This window comes from Oncorhynchus gorbuscha, linkage group LG10 (genome assembly GCF_021184085.1).
Source record: "Oncorhynchus gorbuscha isolate QuinsamMale2020 ecotype Even-year linkage group LG10, OgorEven_v1.0, whole genome shotgun sequence".
NCBI classification, from domain to species: domain Eukaryota; kingdom Metazoa; phylum Chordata; class Actinopteri; order Salmoniformes; family Salmonidae; genus Oncorhynchus; species Oncorhynchus gorbuscha.
In genome coordinates, this window is record NC_060182.1 from 95,453,348 (window position 1) to 95,475,259 (window position 21,912).

General features: G+C 45.4%; 2 protein-coding genes across 2 annotated transcripts in view; both read left to right on the forward strand.

Moving 5' to 3' along the window:
- The window catches only part of trip11 (thyroid hormone receptor interactor 11), a 74,023-nt gene extending 68,215 nt beyond the window's left edge, over nucleotides 1–5,808 (forward strand). The window contains exons 31-33 of the mRNA XM_046367540.1: nucleotides 2,612–2,737; nucleotides 4,258–4,405; nucleotides 5,125–5,808. Of these exons, the coding sequence (XP_046223496.1) occupies nucleotides 2,612–2,737; nucleotides 4,258–4,405; nucleotides 5,125–5,357 (507 nt within the window). The 3' untranslated portion in view covers nucleotides 5,358–5,808. The remainder of the gene's footprint in view (nucleotides 1–2,611; nucleotides 2,738–4,257; nucleotides 4,406–5,124) is intronic.
- Nucleotides 5,809–15,663: 9,855 nt separating this feature from the next.
- LOC124046791 (tandem C2 domains nuclear protein-like) overlaps nucleotides 15,664–21,912 on the forward strand; it is a 27,069-nt gene continuing 20,820 nt past the window's right edge. Inside the window, exons 1-5 of the mRNA XM_046367545.1 lie at nucleotides 15,664–15,851; nucleotides 16,127–16,197; nucleotides 16,908–17,105; nucleotides 17,411–17,557; nucleotides 20,024–20,100. Coding sequence (XP_046223501.1) covers nucleotides 16,128–16,197; nucleotides 16,908–17,105; nucleotides 17,411–17,557; nucleotides 20,024–20,100 — 492 coding nt within the window. The 5' untranslated portion in view covers nucleotides 15,664–15,851; nucleotide 16,127. The remainder of the gene's footprint in view (nucleotides 15,852–16,126; nucleotides 16,198–16,907; nucleotides 17,106–17,410; nucleotides 17,558–20,023; nucleotides 20,101–21,912) is intronic.

Genomic DNA, 21,912 nt, shown 5'->3' on the forward strand with positions numbered 1-21,912 from the left:
CCCAGTCTGTCTTACCACACCCAACCCATTCAGTGTTCTCTTACCAAACCCAACCCATTCAGTCTTCTCTTACCAAACCCAACCCATTCAGTCTTCTCTTACCAAACCCAACCCATTTGCTAAAATGTCTAAAAAAACATGTTTTCACTTTGTCATTGTGGGGTATTGTGATGTCATTATGGGGTTCTGTGATGTCATTGTGGGGTTCTGTGATGTCATCGTGGGGTATTGTGATGACATTATGGGGTATTGTGATGTCATCGTGGGGTATTGTGTGTAGATGAGTGAGAACAAAATATTGAATCCATTTTGAATTCATGCTGTAACTCAACAACATGTGTAATAAGTCAAGGGGTATGAATACTTTCTGAAGGGACTGTATCTGCTAGCTGGACCCTGTGGGACCTCGGCCAACTATTCACAATGTTTTACCCAATACACACACATCCTCTCCTCCTCCCAGTTTGACTACACAATGATCTTTCTGCATTTGTTTTGTTCTCCACGAGGAATTCTGAACATAGTTCAGGACGTCTGTGTTTTCCTCTAGAGCAGTGGTCACCAATCACGATCCATTGGTTGACCTGCAAGGCATTCCTGGTCGATCACGGTCCACTGGTTGATCTGCAAGGCATTCTTGGTCACCAATCACAATCCACTGGTTGATCTGCATTCCTGGTCACCAATCACGATCCATTGGTTGATCTGCAAGGCATTCTGGTCACCAATCACGATCCATTGGTTGATCTGCAAGGCATTCTGGTCACCAATCACAATCTACTGGTTGATCTCCAAGGCATTCCTGGTCACCAATCACGATCCACTGGTTGATCTCCAAGGCATTCCTGGTCACCAATCACGATCCACTGGTTGATCTCCAAGGCATTCCTGGTCACCAATCACGATCTACTGGTTGATCTCCAAGGCATTCTGGTCACCAATCACAATATACTGGTGATCTGCAAGGCATTCCACTCACTCAAGGAGTGTTGTACTGGGTTGGAACAGTGTTTTGGACCAATCAGCGATCACTCAAGGAGTGTTGTACTGGGTTGGAACAGTGTTTTGGACCAATCAGCGATCACTCAAGGAGTGTTGTACTGGGTTGGAACAGTGTTTTGGACCAATCAGCGATCACTCAAGGAGTGTTGTACTGGGTTGGAACAGTGTTTTTGACCAATCAGCGATCACTCAAGGAGTGTTGTACTGGGTTGGAACAGTGTTTTGGACCAATCACTCAGTGATTTCAACACCCATGTCTAGTAGGCGTTTTTTTTAACGTTCCCTTGAGGAAGCATGTGGTTTTTCCAAGGTTTACGCCACTGAGCTTATCGGGACAGGAAACAAGCCATGATCAGTGACCCCGGTCAGTCCAGCCACAGATAGGCTGACCCCTCCGGCCTGGGCTGAGGCGATTTTATAACGTGTCCCCTGAGAGCGCGGCACTAACTGATGGCGTGTGGGCTGCCAGGGTTTAAATTATAGAAGCTGGGCAATGGGCCCGCCCAGAGCAAATCAGACCCCCCCCCCCAAATAACAATCGAAATATCCCCTAGCCTCACAAGTGTCAAAGATATAAATGTCGGACACCCCCCCGAGACTTTGCAAGAGTCAATATGTAAAACTCTTGCGTGTAACACTTAGTGCTGACTGGCTGTGAACGACTCCAGGGATCTTTGGGGTTGACTCTCTCAAAGTCCGACTTCTAGTCCACAAAACTAAAATGAGCTATAATTATCTACAGGTGCGACGTTAGAATGTGTGCGCTGATTAGCGCTGCGTATGGAGCCGTCTGACAATCACAACTAAATATTTAAGGATAATCAGTAGGTTAAGTCAGCTGCCTGGGGGGAGAGAAATGGAATGACTCCAGGATTTTGTTGGAGTCGACTCCGGCTCTCTGTGGTGAAGGAATCAACTCTTTTGGAGTCGACTCCGGCTCTCGGTGGTGAAGGAATCAACTCTTTTTGGAGTCGACTCCGGCTCTCGGTGGTGAAGGAATCAACTCTTTTGTTGGAGTCGACTCCGGCTCTCGGTGGTGAAGGAATCAACTCTTTTGGAGTCGACTCCGGCTCTCGGTGGTGAAGGAATCAACTCTTTTGTTGGAGTCGACTCCGGCTCTCAGTGGTGAAGGAATCAACTCTTTTTGGAGTCGACTCTGGCTCTCGGTGGTCGAGGAATCAACTCTTTTGTTGGAGTCGACTCCGGCTCTCGGTGGTGAAGGAATCAACTCTTTTTGGAGTCGACTCTGGCTCTCGGTGGTCGAGGAATCAACTCTTTTGTTGGAGTCGACTCCGGCTCTCGGTGGTCGAGGAATCAACTCTTTTTGGAGTCGACTCCGGCTCTCAGTGGTGAAGGAATCAACTCTTTTTGGAGTCGACTCCGGCTCTCGGTGGTCGAGGAATCAACTCTTTTGGAGTCGACTCCGGCTCTCTGTGGTGAAGGAATCAACTCTTTTGTTGGAGTCGACTCCGGCTCTCGGTGGTGAAGGAATCAACTCTTTTGAGAGTCGACTCCCCACCACTACGTAACCTCTAATCCCGGATTGGTGGTCACCTCACTCTGTCCCTGACTAATCGTGATCTCTGACCTCTAACCTATGTCCCTGTAGCTGCTGGAGGAGGAGGGAGGCCATGGTGTCGGCGGCTGGGTGTCCGGCTGGTTGGGAGGCAGAGCTGTACAGAGTGTCCCCAACACACCACAGAGACCTGGAGCAGGACAGGGGGGCTTCAACAACGTGAGTATATGGACATTGTGCACACACACACAGAGATATGGACATTATGCACACACACACACACACACACACACAGAGATATGGACATTATGCACACACACACAGAGATATGGACATTATGCACACACAGAGATATGGACATTATGCACACACACACACACACACAGAGATATGGACATTATGCACACACACACAGAGATATGGACATTATGCACACACACGCACAGAGATATGGACAAACACAGATATGGACACACACACACACACACACACACACACACACACACACACACACACACACACACACACACACACACACACACACACACACACACACACACACACACACACACACACACACACACACACACACACACACACACACACAAATATCTTCTTCTCCGGTAGTTCTATGTTGTTCTTCTCCGGTAGTTCTCTGTTCTTCTCCGGTAGTTCTCTGTTCTTCTCCGGTAGTTCTCTGTTCTTCTCCGGTAGTTCTCTGTTGTTGTTCTCCGGTAGTTCTCTGTTGTTGTTCTCCGGTAGTTCTCTGTTGTTGTTCTCCGGTAGTTCTCTGTTGTTGTTCTCCGGTAGTTCTCTGTTGTTGTTCTCCGGTAGTTCTCTGTTGTTGTTCTCCGGTAGTTCTCTGTTGTTGTTCTCCGGTAGTTCTCTGTTGTTGTTCTCCGGTAGTTCTCTGTTGTTGTTCTCCGGTAGTTCTCTGTTGTTGTTCTCCGGTAGTTCTCTGTTGTTGTTCTCCGGTAGTTCTCTGTTGTTGTTCTCCGGTAGTTCTCTGTTGTTCTTCTCCGGTAGTTCTCTGTTGTTCTTCTCCGGTAGTTCTCTGTTGTTCTTCTCCGGTAGTTCTTCTCCTGTAGTTCTTCTCCTGTAGTTCTTCTCCTGTAGTTCTTCTCCTGTAGTTCTTCTCCGGTAGTTCTTCTCCGGTAGTTGTCTGGTCTTCTCCGGTAGTTCTCTGTTCTTCTCCGGTAGTTCTCCGTTGTTCTTTGCCTGTAGTTCTTCTCCTGTAGTTCTTCTCCGGTAGTTCTGTCGTTCTTCGCCTGTAGTTCTTCTCCTGTAGTTCTTCTCCGGTAGTTCTGTTGTTCTTCTGTAGTTCTTCTCCTGTAGTTCTTCTCCTGTAGTTCTTCTCCGGTAGTTCTGTCGTTCTTCTCCTGTAGTTCTTCTCCTGTAGTTCTTCTCCGGTAGTTCTGTTGTTCTTCTCCTGTAGTTCTTCTCCTGTAGTTCTTCTCCGGTAGTTCTGTTGTTCTACTCCGGTAGTTCTCCGGTAGTTCTCTGTTCTTCTCCGGTAGTTCTCTGTTCTTCTCCGGTAGTTCTCTGTTCTTCTCCGGTAGTTCTCTGTTCTTCTCCGGTAGTTCTCTGTTCTTCTCCGGCAGTTCTCTGTTCTTCTCGGGTAGTTCTCCGGTAGTTATCTGTTGTTCGTCTTCTCTGGTAGTTCTCTGTTCTTCTTCTCTGGTAGTTCTCTGTTCTTCTTCTCTGGTAATACTTCTCTGATCTCTTCTGTTCTTTTCCAGTCGTTCTCTGAGATGTTTGTAAAGTTCCTGGAGGTGGAGTCTAGGCCGGCGCTCCCTGCCCCCAGACTTCCTGTCTATGACATCAAACCTCTCAGTGCCCCGCCTCCTGGGAGGTCCACCAGCTCAGCCTGGGCTCAACAACCAGAAGGTAATGCTGTCATGGTAATGTTGTTCCAGGGTGAAATAATGTTGTCATGGTAATATTGTTCCAGGGTGAGGTAATATTGTTCCAGGGTGAGGTAATGTTGTCATGGTAATATTGTTCCAGGGTGAAATAATGTTGTCATGGTAATATTGTTCCAGGGTGAAGTAATGTTGTCATGGTAATATTGTTCCAGGGTGGGGTAATGTTGTCATGGTAATATTGTTCCAGTGTGAGGTAATGCTGAAATGGTAATATCGTTCCAGGTAATGTTGTCATGGGCATATTGTTCCAGGGTGTGGTAATGTTGTCATGGTAATATTGTTCCAGGGTGAGGTAATGCTGTCATGGTAATATTGTTCCAGGTAATGCTGTCATGGGCATATTGTTCCAGGGTGTGGTAATGCTGGCAGAAGATCCCATGTTGCATGAAATATGAATAACCTGGCAAAGGGTTGAGTGAGAGCATGGGATGATTTACAGTGGAAGACGGCACGGCAGCAGTTTCTCCCAGTAGGATGGTTCAGAATATCAACCATACCTGGACCCTTCTACCCAGACTCCTCTGCCCTCAGTCTCACCCCTAGCCAGAACCTCTGTAGAGACTTGTTTGTTTACATCTTAAGTTAACAAACAAATCTCAAGCGTAGGTTCCGGGCCATCTCAACCCCTGCCGCCTCCAGCTCATTCCGACCTCTGACCTCTAACCTCTGTTTCCTCCTCAGGAGGGGCGGCAGCCGGCAGGGGACAGAGAGCAGCCGGGGAGTCCAACCCTTTCCTGGCTCCCCGCTCTGCGGCGGTACCGCTGATGCATCATGGAAGCGGTAGTTCCAGTGCTTCGGGAGGACACCACCACCTCCTAATGAAACCCATCTCAGACAACCTGCCGACCTTCACCCCCGTGCCCGTCTCCGCTGAGAGCGGCGGGCAGGTGCTCAAAGACTTACTCAAGCAGTGATTGGAGCCACGGCCTGTCACTCAAAGCTCCTCATCCAATCAGGAGGAGCGTATACACAGACTGAGATGGAGGAGGACCGTTATTACTGTGTAGTACTTTCTTCCAAGGGTTCTACTAAATTCTGCACAGGATGAGGGTTCTACTAACTTCTGCACAGGATGAGGGTTCTACTAACTCCTGCACAGGATGAGGGTTCTACTAAATTCTGCACAGGATGAGGGTTCTACTAAATTCTGCACAGGATGAGGGTTCTACTAAATTCTGCACAGGATGAGGGTTCTACTAACTTCTTTCTACACAGGATAATGGTTCTACTAACATCTACACAGGATGATGGTTCTTCTAACCTCCAAACAGCAGGACATGTCAGGCAGACCCTCTCTGATTTAACTGTCAGTTTGTTGTCGGGTTGATATTTCGTTGACACTATTAAAGTTAAAGGGGAAATCTGCGTTGGTACATACGTTTTTGGTTGTTTGAGCGACAGATTGCCGCTTTAAGGAGATGAGGTAGAATCTGGACTTGCTGTTCAATGCCTGCAGTGTCCCTCCCACTCAGTGTCCCTCCCACTCACTCGGTCTTTGTAACTTTGTCTGCCACGGTATATTGCTAACGAGGAGACGGTTTATGCATTGAACAAAGAGGGAACTGTGTGTGTGAATGACTCCTGGGTATGGCTGTGTCATGTGATGGGTATGGCTGTGTCATGTGATGGGTATGGCTGTGTCATGTGATGGGTATGGCTGTGTCATGTGATGGGTATGGCTGTGTCATGTGATGGGTATGGCTGTGTCATGTGATGGGTATGGCTGTGTCATGTGATGGGTATGGCTGTGTCATGTGATGGGTATGGCTGTGTCATGTGATGGGTATGGCTGTGTCATGTGATGGGTATGGCTGTGTCATGTGATGGGTATGGCTGTGTCATGTGATGGGTATGGCTGTGTCATGTGATGGGTATGGCTGTGTCATGTGATGGGTATGGCTGTGTCATGTGATGGGTATGGCTGTGTCATGTGATGGGTATGGCTGTGTCATGTGATGAGTATGGCTGTGTCATGTGATGGGTATGGCTGTGTCATGTGATGGGTATGGCTGTGTCATGTGATGGGTATGGCTGTGTCATGTGATGGGTATGGCTGTGTCATGTGATGGGTATGGCTGTGTCATATGGCTGTGTCATGTGATGGGTATGGCTGTGTCATGTGATGGGTATGGCTGTGTCATGTGATGGGTATGGCTGTGTCATGTGATGGGTATGGCTGTGTCATGTGATGGGTATGGCTGTGTCATGTGATGGGTATGGCTGTGTCATGTGATGGGTATGGCTGTGTCATGTGATGGGTATGGCTGTGTCATGTGATGGGTATGGCTGTGTCATGTGATGGGTATGGCTGTGTCATGTGATGGGTATGGCTGTGTCATGTGATGGGTATGGCTGTGTCATGTGATGGGTATGGCTGTGTCATGTGATGGGTATGGCTGTGTCATGTGATGGGTATGGCTGTGTCATGTGATGGGTATGGCTGTGTCATGTGATGGGTATGGCTGTGTCATGTGATGGGTATGGCTGTGTCATGTGATGGGTATGGCTGTGTCATGTGACGCGTATGTGATTTGAAGGAGAACATCTCTTCTAAATATGACTGCTTGGACAATTGGGGGATGTAGGACTTTCTAAATGTTATGTTTTTTGTATTCTTTCATTTTAGCCATAGGCCTTCAGGATAATCTGTCTGGTCCGGCAAAATGGCACCCTAATCCCTATGATCCCTACCAGAGCCTTGGTCAAATATAGTACACTGTAGGGAATAGGGTGCTATTTGGACACATATAGCACTGCTGTATGTATTCAACATGCAGTGCTATACATATATATATATACATACACACACAGTATCAGTCAAAAGTTTGGACACACCTTCTCATTCAAGGGTTTTTCTTTATATTTACTATTTTCTACATTGTAGAATAATAGTGAAGACATCAAAACTATGACATCAACACACGTGGAATCATGTAGTAACCAAAAAAGTGTTAAACCAATCAAAATATATTTTAGATTCTTTAAAGTAGCCACCCTTTTGCCTTGATGACCGCTTTGCACACTCTTGGCATTCTCTCAACTAGCTTCACCTGGATTGCTTTTCTAACCGTCTTGATTGACTTCCCACATATGCTGAGCACTTGTTGGCTGCTTTCCTTCACTCTACAGTCCAACTCATTCCAGGTCATCTGATGCAGCAATCCATCACTCTCCTTCTTGGTCAAATAGCCCTTACACAGCCTTGAGGTGTGTTGGTTCATTGTCCTTTTGAAAAACAAATGATAGTCCCACTAGGTCATCTGATGCAGCAATCCATCACTCTCCTTCTTGGTCAAATAGCCCTTACACAGCCTTGAGGTGTGTTGGTTCATTGTCCTTTTGAAAAACAAATGAGAGTCCCACTAGGTCATCTGATGCAGCAATCCATCACTCTCCTTCTTGGTCAAATAGCCCTTACACAGCCTTGAGGTGTGTTGGTTCATTGTCCTTTTGAAAAACAAATGATAGTCCCACTAAGGGCAAACCAGATGGGATGGCGTATCGCTGCAGAATGCTGTGGTAGCCATGCTGGTTAAGTGTGCCTTGAATTCCAAATAAATCAGACAGTAAAGCACCATCACACCACCTCCTCCATGCTTCACGGTGGGAACCACACATGCGGAGATCATCCGATCACCTACTCTGCGTCTCACAAAGACACGGCGGTTGGAACCAAAAATCTCAAATTTGGACTGATCAGGGCAACGGACGGATTTCTCTCATGTCCGTTGCTCGTGTTTCTTGGCCCAAACAAGTCTTCTTATTAGTGTCCTTTAGTAGTGGTTTCTTTGCAGCAGTTCGACTGAATGCCTGATTCACCCAGTCTCCTCTGAACAGTTGATATGTCTTACGTGAATTCTGTGAAGCATTTATTTGGGCTGCAATTTCTGAGGCTGGTAACTAATGATCTTATCCTCTGCAGCAGAGGTAACTCTGGGTCTTCCATTTCTGGGGCGGTCCTCATGAGAGCCAGTTACATCATAGCGCTTGATCATTTTTGCCACTGCACTTGAAAAACAAATGTAAGTTCTTGAAATGTTCCGTATTGATGGGCCGTCATGTCTTAAAGTAATGATGGAATGTCGTTTCTCTTTGCTTATTTGAGCTGTTCTTGACATAATATGGACTTGGTATTTTACCAAATAGGGCCGTCTTCTGTATACCACCCATACCTTGTCACAACACAACTGATTGTCTCCAACACATTAAGAAGGAAAGAAATTCCACAAATTCACTTTTAACAAGGCACACCTGTTAATTGAAATGCATTCCAGGTGACCACCTCATGATGCTGGTTGAGAGAATGCCAAGAGTGTGCAAAGCTGTCATCATCGGGGTTCATCATCGGGGTTCTGTAGCTCAGTTGGTAGAGCATGGCGCTTGTAACGCCAGGGTAGTGGGTTCGATCCCCGGGACCACCCATACGTAGAATGTATGCACACATGACTGTAAGTCGCTTTGGATAAAAGCGTCTGCTAAATGGCATATATATATCAAGGCAAAAGGGTGGCTACTTTGAAGAATATAAAATATATTTTAATTTTTTAGCACGATTCATTATTTGTTATTTTATAGTTTTTGATGTCTTCACTATTATTCTACAATGTAGAAAATAGTAAAAAAATAAATTTAAAAAACCTTGAATAAGTCAGTGTGTTCAGACCTCAGACTGGTAGTGTGTGTGTAAATGGGTGATATTTTAATAATAATTAAGGCAGTTATGGAAGTACTGTCCAAAGTGTCTACCAATTTTGCTATTATGATATAAGGGTTATATGATTTGGTTTGTAAATTATTAAATACAAATATATATTTACAAAGTTGTAAAAACAACTGCACATTAAAAAGCTTTACCTCTCGCCAACTCTGTCAAATTAGCTCTACATTTTTCTAGGATTATCCTCCACAGTCAACTGCTGGAAAAATGATTTCCACCCATACTTCTGAGATAAAATAGTCAAATAATATTAAATGATATATATCATTAGGTAACCCCTCAGAGAAGTGGTAATTAATTATTTTGGGGGGCAAAAAAAAACAATAAAATGAAAGAACACTCAGATAACTAGTGACTTTCTATGTTGGTTGTTTTGATCAAATAAAGGTATTACAACCCCCTCAAAGGTATGTAGGTCTGTCTTACAACCCCTCAAAGGTATGTAGGTCTGTCTTACAACCCCTCAAAGGTATGTAGGTCTGTCTTACAACCCCTCAAAGGTATGTAGGTCTGTCTTACAACCCCTCAAAGGTATGTAGGTCTGTCTTACAACCCCTCAAAGGTATGTAGGTCTGTCTTACAACCCCTCAAAGGTATGTAGGTCTGTCTTACAACCCCTCAAAGGTATGTAGGTCTGTCTTACAACCCCTCAAAGGTATGTAGGTCTGTCTTACAACCCCTCAAAGGTATGTAGGTCTGTCTTACAACCCCTCAAAGGTATGTAGGTCTGTCTTCAAAGGTAACCCAACCCAAAGGTATGTAGGTCTGTCTTACAACCCCTCAAAGGTATGTAGGTCTGTCTTACAACCCCTCAAAGGTATGTAGGTCTGTCTTACAACCCCTCAAAGGTATGTAGGTCTGTCTTACAACCCCTCAAAGGTATGTAGGTCTGTCTTACAACCCCTCAAAGGTATGTAGGTCTGTCTTACAACCCCTCAAAGGTATGTAGGTCTGTCTTACAACCCCTCAAAGGTATGTAGGTCTGTCTTACAACCCCTCAAAGGTATGTAGGTCTGTCTTACAACCCCTCAAAGGTATGTAGGTCTGTCTTACAACCCCTCAAAGGTATGTAGGTCTGTCTTACAACCCCTCAAAGGTATGTAGGTCTGTCTTACAACCCCTCAAAGGTATGTAGGTCTGTCTTACAACCCCTCAAAGGTATGTAGGTCTGTCTTACAACCCCTCAAAGGTATGTAGGTCTGTCTTACAACCCCTCAAAGGTATGTAGGTCTGTCTTACAACCCCTCAAAGGTATGTAGGTCTGTCTTACAACCCCTCAAAGGTATGTAGGTCTGTCTTACAACCCCTCAAAGGTATGTAGGTCTGTCTTACAACCCCTCAAAGGTATGTAGGTCTGTCTTACAACCCCTCAAAGGTATATAGGTCTGTATTACAACCCCTCAAAGGTATGTAGGTCTGTCTCCTCCTCCTTTTGAGTTGACGATATTTGCTGCATCTCAATTGCACCCTATTCCCTGTTAACATTGCACTACTTTTGACCAGAACCCATAGGGTTCCATGAGGTTCCCATAGGGTTCCATGAGGTTCCCATAGGGTTCCATGAGGTTCCCATAGGGTTCCATGAGGTTCCCAGGTTTCCATAGGGTTCCATGAGGTTCCCATAGGGTTCCATGAGGTTCCCATAGGGTTCCATGAGGTTCCCATAGGGTTCCATGAGGTTCCCATAGGGTTCCATGAGGTTCCCATAGGGTTCCATGAGGTTTCCATAGTGCTCATAGGGTTCCATGTGGTTTTCATAGGGCCCATAGCATTCCCATAGGGTTCCATGAGGTTCCCGTAGCATTCCATAAGGTTCCCATAGCGTTCCATAAGATTCCCATAGGGTTCCATGAGGTTCTCATAGCATTCCATAAGGTTCCCATAGGGCCCATAGCGTTCCATAAGATTCCCATAGGGTTCCATGAGGTTCCCATAGCATTCCATAAGGTTCCCATAGGGCCCATAGCGTTCCATAAGATTCCCATAGGGCTCATAGGGTTCTATGAGGTTCCCATAGCAATAATAATAATATATGCCATTTAGCAGACGCTTTTATCCAAAGCGACTTACAGTCATGTGTGCATACATTCTACGTATGGGTGGTCCCGGGGATCGAACCCACTGCCCTGGCGTTACAAGCGCCATGCTCTACCAACTGAGCTACAGAAGGACCCCCATTCCATAAGGTTCCAATAGGGCCCATAGCATTCCATAAGGTTCCCATAGGGTTCCATGAGGTTCCCATAGGGTTCCATAAGATTCCCATAGGGTTCCATGAGGTTCCCATAGTTTTCCCATAGGGCCCATAGCGTTCCATAAGATTCCCATAGGGCCCATAGGGTTCCATGAGGTTCCTATAGGGTTCCATAAGGTTCCCATAACGTTCCATAAGATTCCCATAGGGTTCCCATAGTGCCCATAGGGTTCCGGTCAAAAGTAGTGCACGTTATGGGGAATCGGTGCCATTTGAGACGCTGCCTTTGAGTTTGAGCCAAAAACCACTGATTTATCAGCTTAATATGTTTCATGATCTCTACAAGCATCTCCAGGTATTTTGAATTTTCACCATTGAAAATGGTGACCTCCTCAGCAAAGAACAGCTAGCCTCAATACGCTGCAACTCAGAACAGCTAGCCTCAATACGCTGCAACTCAGAACAGCTAGCCTCAATACGCTGCAACTCAGAACAGCTAGCCTCAATACGCTGCAACTCAGAACATCTAGCCTCAATACGCTGCAACTCAGAACAGCTAGCCTCAATACGCTGCAACTCAGAACAGCTAGCCTCAATACGCTGCAACTCAGAACAACGAGCCTCTATATACGCTGCAACTCAGAACATCTAGCCTCAATACGCTGCAACTCAGAACAGCTAGCCTCAATACGCTGCAACTCAGAACAACTAGCCTCAATACGCTGCAACTCAGAACAACTAGCCTCAATACGCTGCAACTCAGAACAACGAGCCTCTATATACGCTGCAACTCAGAACAGCTAGCCTCTATACGATGCAACTCAGAACAGCTAGCCTCTATATACGCTGCAACTCAGAACAGCTAGCCTCTATATACGATGCAACTCAGAACAACGAGCCTCTATACGATGCAACTCAGGTCGCAAAGTTCAAGGGGGCCGAATACTTTCGCAAGGCACTGTACACCCCCCCCCCCCCCAATCCCATTCCTCCCTCTCTAAGTGATACATCTCTCCCCCCCAATCCCATTCATCCCTCTCTAAGTGATACATCTCTCCCCAATCCCATTCCTCCCTCTCTAAGTGATACATCTCCCCCAATCCCTTTCCTCCCTCTCTAAGTGATAAATTTCCCCCCAATCCCATTCCTCCCTCTCTCCAGTCAGTGTATGTGTAGTACTGAGAACCCAGCTTGTAGAGACAGTCCCTTCACCATCCTTTACCGTCACATGGACCTGTCCTCAGGCCGCAGTGTCCCAGCAGACATCTTCCAGATGCAGGCCACTACCAGATACCCTGGAGCTTTCTATATCTTCCAGATGCAGGCCACCACCAGATACCCTGGAGCTTTCTACATCTTCCAGATCAAAGGACCGGGCAACGAGGGACGAGAGTTCTACATGAGGGTGAGGGAGGGAGGAGCGCTCTACAGGAGGGAGAGGGAGGGAGGGAGGAGCATTCTATGGGAGGGAGGGAGGGAGGGGAGTTTTAGATGAGGGAGGGAGGAGGGTTCTACATGAGGGAGAGGGAGGGAGGGAGCGAGGGAGGAGCGTTCTACAGGGGGGAAGGAGGCGAGTTCTACGGGAGGGAGGAGAGTTTTGTGGGAGGGAGGAGCGTTCTACAGGAGGGTGGGAGGAGCGTTCTACGGGAAGAAGGGAGGGAGGAGAGTTCTACGGGAGGGAGGGAGGAGAGTTCTACGGGAGGGAGGGAGGGAGGAGTGTTCTACGAGAGGGAGGGAGGATAGTTCTACGGGAGGGTGGGAGGGAGGAGAGTTCTGCTGGAGGGTGGGAGGGAGGAGAGTTCTGCTGGAGGGTGGGAGGGAGGAGAGTTCTGCTGGAGGGTGGGAGGGAGAAGGGTTCTGCTGGAGGGTGGGAGGGAGAAGGGTTCTGCTGGAGGGTGGGAAGGGAAGGAGGGAGGAGAGTTCTACGGGAGGGAGGGAGGAGTGTTCTACGAGAGGGAGGGAGGAGAGTTCTACGGGAGGGTGGGAGGGAGGAGAGTTCTGCTGGAGGGTGGGAGGGAGGAGAGTTCTACGGGAGGGAGGGAGGAGTGTTCTACGAGAGGGAGGGAGGAGAGTTCTACGGGAGGGTGGGAGGGAGGAGAGTTCTGCTGGAGGGTGGGAGGGAGGAGAGTTCTGCTGGAGGGAAGGAGGTTAGGAGCGTTCTATGGAGGGTGGGAAGGGAAGGAGGGAGGAGCGTTCTACAGCGTGGCTGATGTATTGTTGCCTACCCTGACCACCTGAGGAGCGGCCCGTCAGGAAGTCCAGGATCCAGTATGTGCTTGGTATAGTTGGCCAGGAGATGGGGCACTAAGAGTGTGTTGCGTTAGAGATGCTCTACTCCGCTAGATTCTGATTGTGTTCTCTGAGATAAGAGGTGTCCTCAGCTGTTTGCAGTAGATTATTTCACACCAAAAAACAAAGACGGTGATGGAATCTTTCCAACGTACACTGTGGCGTATAATACTGTGCTGAATCCTCTGTGTGCTCATGATTCGTCAGTGTTTGATCTGAAACCATAAATCATGACTTGTGTGTAGGAATGTAGGAAGTGGTTTTAACTTTAACCACTGCGATGCGGAAGGGAAAGGCATGCTGCCAGTGCTGCAGTATTCAGACCCCTGGACTTTTTCCATATTTTGTTACGTTATTCTAAAATTGATACAATTGTTTGTTTTCCTTATCAATCTACACACAATACCCCATAATGACAAAGCAAAAACAGTTTTTTTTGCAAATCTATTAAAAATTAAAAAACAGATAAGTATTCAAGACTCTTTGCTGTGAGACTCAAAATTGAGCTCAGATGTTTCCAGAAGGTGTAATGAGATGTGAGATGCGATGCTGTCTGTCTCCTCTTCTCTCTGTTCACGAGAGGACTGACCAGTGAACCTGGTCAGTCCTCTCCAATATCAAACTGTAGTGAACCTGGTCAGTCCTCTCCAATAACAAACTGTCGTGAACCTGGTCAGTCCTCTCCAGTAACAACCTGGTCAGTCCTCTCCAATAACAACCTGGTCAGTCCTCTCCAGTAACAACCTGGTCAGTCCTCTCCAATAACAACCTGGTCAGTCCTCTCCAGTAACAACCTGGTCAGTCCTCTCCAATAACAACCTGGTCAGTCCTCTCCAGTAACAACCTGGTCAGTCCTCTCCAATAACAACCTGGTCAGTCCTCTCCAGTAACAACCTGTAGTGAACCTGGTCAGTCCTCTCCAGTAACAACCTGGTCAGTCCTCTCCAGTAACAACCTGGTCAGTCCTCTCCAGTAACAACCTGGAAGTGAACCTGGTCAGTCCTCTCCAATAACAACCTGGTCAGTCCTCTCCAATAACAACCTGGTCAGTCCTCTCCAATAACAACCTGGTCAGTCCTCTCCAGTAACAACCTGGTCAGTCCTCTCCAGTAACAACCTGGTCAGTCCTCTCCAGTAACAACCTGTAAGTGAACCTGGTCTGTCCAATAAAACGTATTGGATCTGAATGCTGCATCTGGTTAAATCAAATCAAATCAAATGTATTTATATAGCCCTTCGTACGTCAGCTGATATCTCAAAGTGCTGTACAGAAACCCAGCCTAAAACCCCAAACAGCAAACAATGCAGGTGTAAAAGCACGGTGGTTTTGGACGGTAGTCTTCTTATGTAACAATGCCATGTCAAAGTTATTCTCCTTATGTAATGATTTTGGGGATTAGCAACAAAAGCCAATCGTGTCCAAAACTGGGAGGTCAAATGAGGATACTTCTGATCAGGGTAATAGATGCTCATATGGAGATCACATGAATAGACTATAACATGGAGATCACATGAATAGACTATAACATGGAGATCACATGAATAGACTATAACATGGAGATCACATGAATAGACTATAACATGGAGATCACATGAACAGACTATAACATGGAGATCACATGAATAGACTATAACATGGAGATCACATGAACAGACTATAACATGGAGATCACATGAATAGACTATAACATGGAGATCACATGAACAGACTACAACATGGAGATCACATGAATAGACTATAACATGGAGATCACATGAACAGACTACAACATGGAGATCACATGAACAGACTATAACATGGAGATCACATGAATAGACTATAATTATTATATTATTATTAGTATATTACTATAACATTATTTATCTTTATTAAGGAAGCAATTGAGACTCCTGCACATGTCTATTATTAATTTTTATTTATTTTTATTTTTATTAAGGAAGCTTGTTAATCTTGAGAGTCGCTCTGGATAAGAGCGTCTGCTAAATGACTTAAATGTAAATGTAAATTAGCGGAGAGAGAGGGAGCACGTCCACAGAACCAACCAGCCTTAAACTCGACGGGCACTAGGACCTAAAAACGTGTCTGTGGTTCCAGTGGAAGTTAAGGACGAGGACAGTTTGGGAGAATACCCACTATTCCAGTTGTTCTATAGAGAAGTACTGAAAGAAGTTGTGCGTCTTCCCGGGGCGGGAATATCTGCTTAGCAGGTTTTTATACGTTTGTTTTAGTTTGGTTATTGTGGTTATTGTGAGATGATAATAATTGCTGAAATGTCTAGGAATCGTTTCTACCTATGTATCTCTTCTCATCAGAAGATATAGCGGACTCCTGTCAATTAATTTCTTGAACTATTCTGTCGTCAGAAAGATAAATCGCAGTCAGTTATTTGAATGTAAATTCTCAGAAACTTTCATGCGGTAATACAGTTGGCTTCGTGCTGCTGTTTATTCTGTTGTGTACTCTGATTACCACTCTAATACAGCATGGCAATGGAATGCATCAAGAACTGCTGCAAAACCTTCCTAGGCAAGGACGCTGAGATAGAACAGCAAGGTAAACTTGTTAATTTTATACATATAAAAATAAATAAATAGCCTATTGGATTACTCCTTGGCTTATATTATATCACCCATCTATCAAATGTTTATTAAAGAAAATACATTGATTAGCCTCTATACTTTGTGTTATTTTTCGCTCTTTTTAATGTAGTACCATATAGTTTACCATATAGTTTACAGCCTGATTTATTTTACCAGGCAAGTCGATTAAGAACAAATTCTTATTTATAACGAACAGTGGGTTAACTGCCTAGGAACAGTGGGTTAACTGCCTTGTTCAGGGGAACAGTGGGTTAACTGCCTTGCTCAGGGGAACAGTGGGTTAACTGCCTTGCTCAGGGGAACAGTGGGTTAACTGCCTTGCTCAGGGGAACAGTGGGTTAACTGCCTTGCTCAGGGGAACAGTGGGTTAACTGCCTTGCTCAGGGGAACAGTGGGTTAACTGCCTTGTTCAGGGGAACAGTGGGTTAACTGCCTTGTTCAGGGGAACAGTGGCTTAACTGACTTGTTCAGGGGGCAGAACGACATATTTTTACCTTGTCAGCTCAGGGATTCAAACTTGCAACTTGCAACGTTTCAGTTTCTAGTCCAACGTTCTAACCACTAGGCTACCCTGCCGCCCCGTCCATAAAATGTAATAGATGTCTACTACTTAGTAAACTGAAGTCCCTCTGAGGAAAAATAATGGTTTATTCTACTTTGTAGTGATTACAATGAAGATGCCCCCTGCCAGAGCTATCTCAGGTGGCCCCATGAAGGGTGTAGGGGTATCAGAGGACTATCTCCTCTCTAAACTCCCCTTGGATGGAAAAGAGATCCCTTTTGTCCTCCCCACGTACAAACCTTCCTACATCCAACCACGAGGATCACGTTACCTCGGCTACCAGACACCAGGGCTACACAGTATGTATCAAGTCAATCAATCAATCAATCAGTGTCTTTACTGTCACAAATGTGGACATTTTTTTACAACCACCATTGGCTGGGCTTTTCTCAGAGCGAAAATGTATATCAATTAATGTTTTATTGCTAATATCATAATGTACATACTGTATTGATTATGGCAATAATCTCTCTCTGTGTATCCCAGGTTTAGGGGATGTGTTATGTAACCTCTGAACTGTGACCTCTAACCTCTGTGTATACCAGGTTTAGGGAATGTGTTATGTAACTTCTGACCTGTGACCTCTAACCTCTATGTACCCCAGGTTCAGCCAGGAGCACCTATGCAGAGAGGAAGGCGGAGCTGTCAGGGGCCAGTCACATAGTCTATAACCCCGACTCCTCCCCCAACATGTCTCCCGGAACAACACGACACAGCAATCTGAAAAAGAGTCCCCGGGGCTCAGAATCAGGTGTGTACTGTAATATCACCCCTGACCCCTAACCCTGTACTGTAATATCACCGCTGACCCTGTACTGTAATATCACCCTGACCCCTGACCCTATACTGTAATATCACCGCTGACCCTGTACTGTAATATCACCCCTGACCCTTAACCCCGTACTGTAATATCACCCCTGACCCTGTACTGTAATATCACCCCTGACCCCTAACCCTGTACTGTAATATCACCCCTGACCCTGTACTGTAATATCACCCTGACCCTGTACTGTAATATCACCCTGACCCCTGACCCTGTACTGTAATATCACCCTGACCCCTTACCCTGTACTGTAATATCACCCTGACCCCTAACCCTGTACTGTAATATCACCCTAACCCTGTACTGTAATATCACCCTGACCCCTAACCCTGTACTGTAATATCACCCTGACCCTGTACTGTAATATCACCCTGACCCCTGACCCTGTACTGTAATATCACCCTGACCCCTAACCCTGTACTGTAATATCACCCTGACCCCTAACCCTGTACTGTAATATCACCCCTGACCCTTAACCCCGTACTGTAATATCACCCCTGACCCTGTACTGTAATATCACCCCTGACCCCTAACCCTGTACTGTAATATCACCCCTGACCCTGTACTGTAATATCACCCTGACCCCTGACCCTATACTGTAATATCACCCTGACCCCTAACCCTGTACTGTAATATCACCCTGACCCCTAACCCTGTACTGTAATATCACCCTAACCCTGTACTGTAATATCACCCTGACCCCTAACCCTGTACTGTAATATCACCCTGACCCCTAACCTTGTACTGTAATATCACCCCTGACCCTGTACTGTAATATCACCCTGACCCCTGACCCTGTACTGTAATATCACCCTGACCCCTAACCCTGTACTGTAATATCACCCTGACCCCTAACCCTGTACTGTAATATCACCCTGACCCCTAACCCTGTACTGTAATATCACCCTAACCCCTGACCCTATACTGTAATATCACCCTGACCCCTAACCCTGTACTGTAATATCACCCTGACCCCTAACCCTGTACTGTAATATCACCCTGACACCTAACCCTGTACTGTAATATCACCCTGACCCCTAACCCTGTATTGTAATATCACCCTGACCCCTAACCCTGTACTGTAATATCACCCTGACCCCTAACCCTGTACTGTAATATCACCCTACTCCCTGACCCTATACTGTAATATCACCCTGACCCCTAACCCTGTACTGTAATATCACCCTGACCCCTAACCCTGTACTGTAATATCACCCTGACCCCTAACCCTGTACTGTAATATCACCCTAACCCTGTACTGTAATATCACCCTGACCCCTGACCCTGTACTGTAATATCACCCTGACCTCTAACCCTGTACTGTATCTCACCCCTGACCCCTAGTGTACTGTATTTCACCCCTGACCCCTAGTGTACTGTAATATCACCCCTGACCCCTGACCCTGTACTGTAATATCACCCTGACCCCTGACTCTGTACTGTAATATCACCCTGACCCCTGACCCTGTACTGTAATATCACCCTGACCCCTAACCCTGTACTGTAATATCACCCTAACCCTGTACTGTAATATCACCCTGACCCCTAACCCTGTACTGTAATATCACCCTGACCCCTAACCTTGTACTGTAATATCACCCCTGACCCTGTACTGTAATATCACCCTGACCCCTGACCCTGTACTGTAATATCACCCTGACCCCTAACCCTGTACTGTAATATCACCCTGACACCTAACCCTGTACTGTAATATCACCCTGACCCCTAACCCTGTACTGTAATATCACCCTAACCCCTGACCCTATACTGTAATATCACCCTGACCCCTAACCCTGTACTGTAATATCACCCTGACCCCTAACCCTGTACTGTAATATCACCCTGACACCTAACCCTGTACTGTAATATCACCCTGACCCCTAACCCTGTACTGTAATATCACCCTGACCCCTAACCCTGTACTGTAATATCACCCTGACCCCTAACCCTGTACTGTAATATCACCCTGACCCCTAACCCTGTACTGTAATATCACCCTAACCCTGTACTGTAATATCACCCTGACCCCTGACCCTGTACTGTAATATCACCCTGACCTCTAACCCTGTACTGTATCTCACCCCTGACCCCTAGTGTACTGTATTTCACCCCTGACCCCTAGTGTACTGTAATATCACCCCTGACCCCTGACCCCTAGTGTACTGTAATATCAGGGATAAGAAAAGTCTCTCCTCATGCCAGCTCATATTGGTTTATATGTGAGGAGAGACCAGGACCTGTGGATCAGGTGTGTACTGTAAAATCAGAAAGAGAAAAGAATCCCGTCATCATATTGCAAATACTGAGATTTTCCTGTGTCTTAGTAACTATTTGCTTAGCTTTCACATTTGGGGAAAAGCTATCTTAGCTTAATACGGTTTGCTTGGCTTTCAGGTGGGAATGTGACGACTGGGAATCTGAGCAAATCCCTGTTTGACTTGTCCAACTCCAACCCTCCCAGCCACATACAGGTGAGTGAGGATGTTTATGCAATAACCAAACCACCTGTATTGTTTACCTCTGACACATTCTGCCATATCTTTGTGTTCCCGTCGTCCACATGTAAAGTCGTTGTGCGTCACACCCCCCCCCGCTCGGCCTCATTCATGGTTTCCATCGACCGTCACTCACCTCTCAGCCTCTGAAAGACGGCGCAAAGCTCTGTTGATTGTGTTGAAGGAAGTGGTAATCAATCACAATAATATGTAAGGGTTTGGTTAGGGCTGGTCTGGGTGGGGTCCTTTGGCTTTATTAGTAATATTAAGGTGTATTGTATTGTACTGTAATCAACAACACCGTTGGTTACCAGGTATATATTGCTAGTGTGTATTTGTTATGAATACTTTTGGTCTCATGTCTCGCCCCCCAAAAAAAAAAACCAAGATAAACATTACAATCTATCGAAACAGAACCTCGTGATAAACTTCAGTTTGACTACGTGTGTCACGTAGGGGTGATATTACAGTACAGGGTTATGGGTCAGGGGTACTGATATTAGGCTTGCATCCTAAACTGCTCCCTATTCCCTACGTAGTGACCTATGGGCCCTGGACAACACTAGTCCACTATAAAGGACATAGGGACACATCCTGTACCTGGTTGAACCTGGGCCAGAACTTTGTGATTGGATGCTTGGTGTGTTGTATTGCCAGTTGCTCTTGTGCCTTATCGGGGAAGTCTAGCTGTTGAGCTGATACTGTGAAGTGTAATATCAGGGAAGTCTATCTGTTGCTGTGTATAATGTAGTGTATTATGTAGTGTATTATGTAGTGTATTATGTATTATGTAGTGTACTATGTAGTGTATTATGTAGTGTAATATGTAGTGTATTATGTAGTGTATTATGTAGTGTATTATGTATTATGTAGTGTACTATGTAGTGTATTATGTATTATGTAGTGTATTATGTAGTGTATTATGTATTATGTAGTGTACTATGTAGTGTATTATGTAGTGTATTATGTAGTGTACTATGTAGTGTATTATGTATTATGTAGTGTACTATGTAGTGTATTATGTAGTGTACTATGTAGTGTATTATGTAGTGTATTATGTAGTGTATTATGTAGTGTAATATGTAGTGTATTATGTATTATGTAGTGTAATATGTATTATGTAGTGTAATATGTATTATGTAGTGTATTATGTATTATGTAGTGTATTATGTAGTGTATTATGTATTATGTAGTGTATTATGTAGTGTATTATGTAGTGTAATATGTATTATGTAGTGTATTATGTAGTGTAATATGTAGTGTATTATGTATTATGTAGTGTAATATGTAGTGTAATATGTAGTGTATTATGTAGTGTATTATGTAGTGTAATATGTAGTGTATTATGTAGTGTAATATGTAGTGTATTATGTAGTGTATTATGTAGTGTATTATGTAGTGTATTATTTACATTTACATTTAAGTCATTTAGCAGACGCTCTTATCCAGAGCGACTTACAAATTGGTGCATTCACCTTATGACATCCAGTGGAACAGTCACTTTACAATAGTGCATCTAAATCTTAAAGGGGGGGGTGAGAAGGATTACTTATCCTAGGTATTCCTTAAAGAGGTGGGGTTTCAGGTGTCTCCGGAAGGTGGTGATTGACTCCGCTGTCCTGGCGTCGTGAGGGAGTTTGTTCCACCATTGGAGGGCCAGAGCAGCGAACAGTTTAGACTGGGCTGAGCGGGAACTGTACTTCCTCAGTGGTAGGATTATGTAGTGTATTATGTAGTGTATTATGTAGTGTATTATGTAGTGTAATATGTAGTGTATTATGTAGTGTA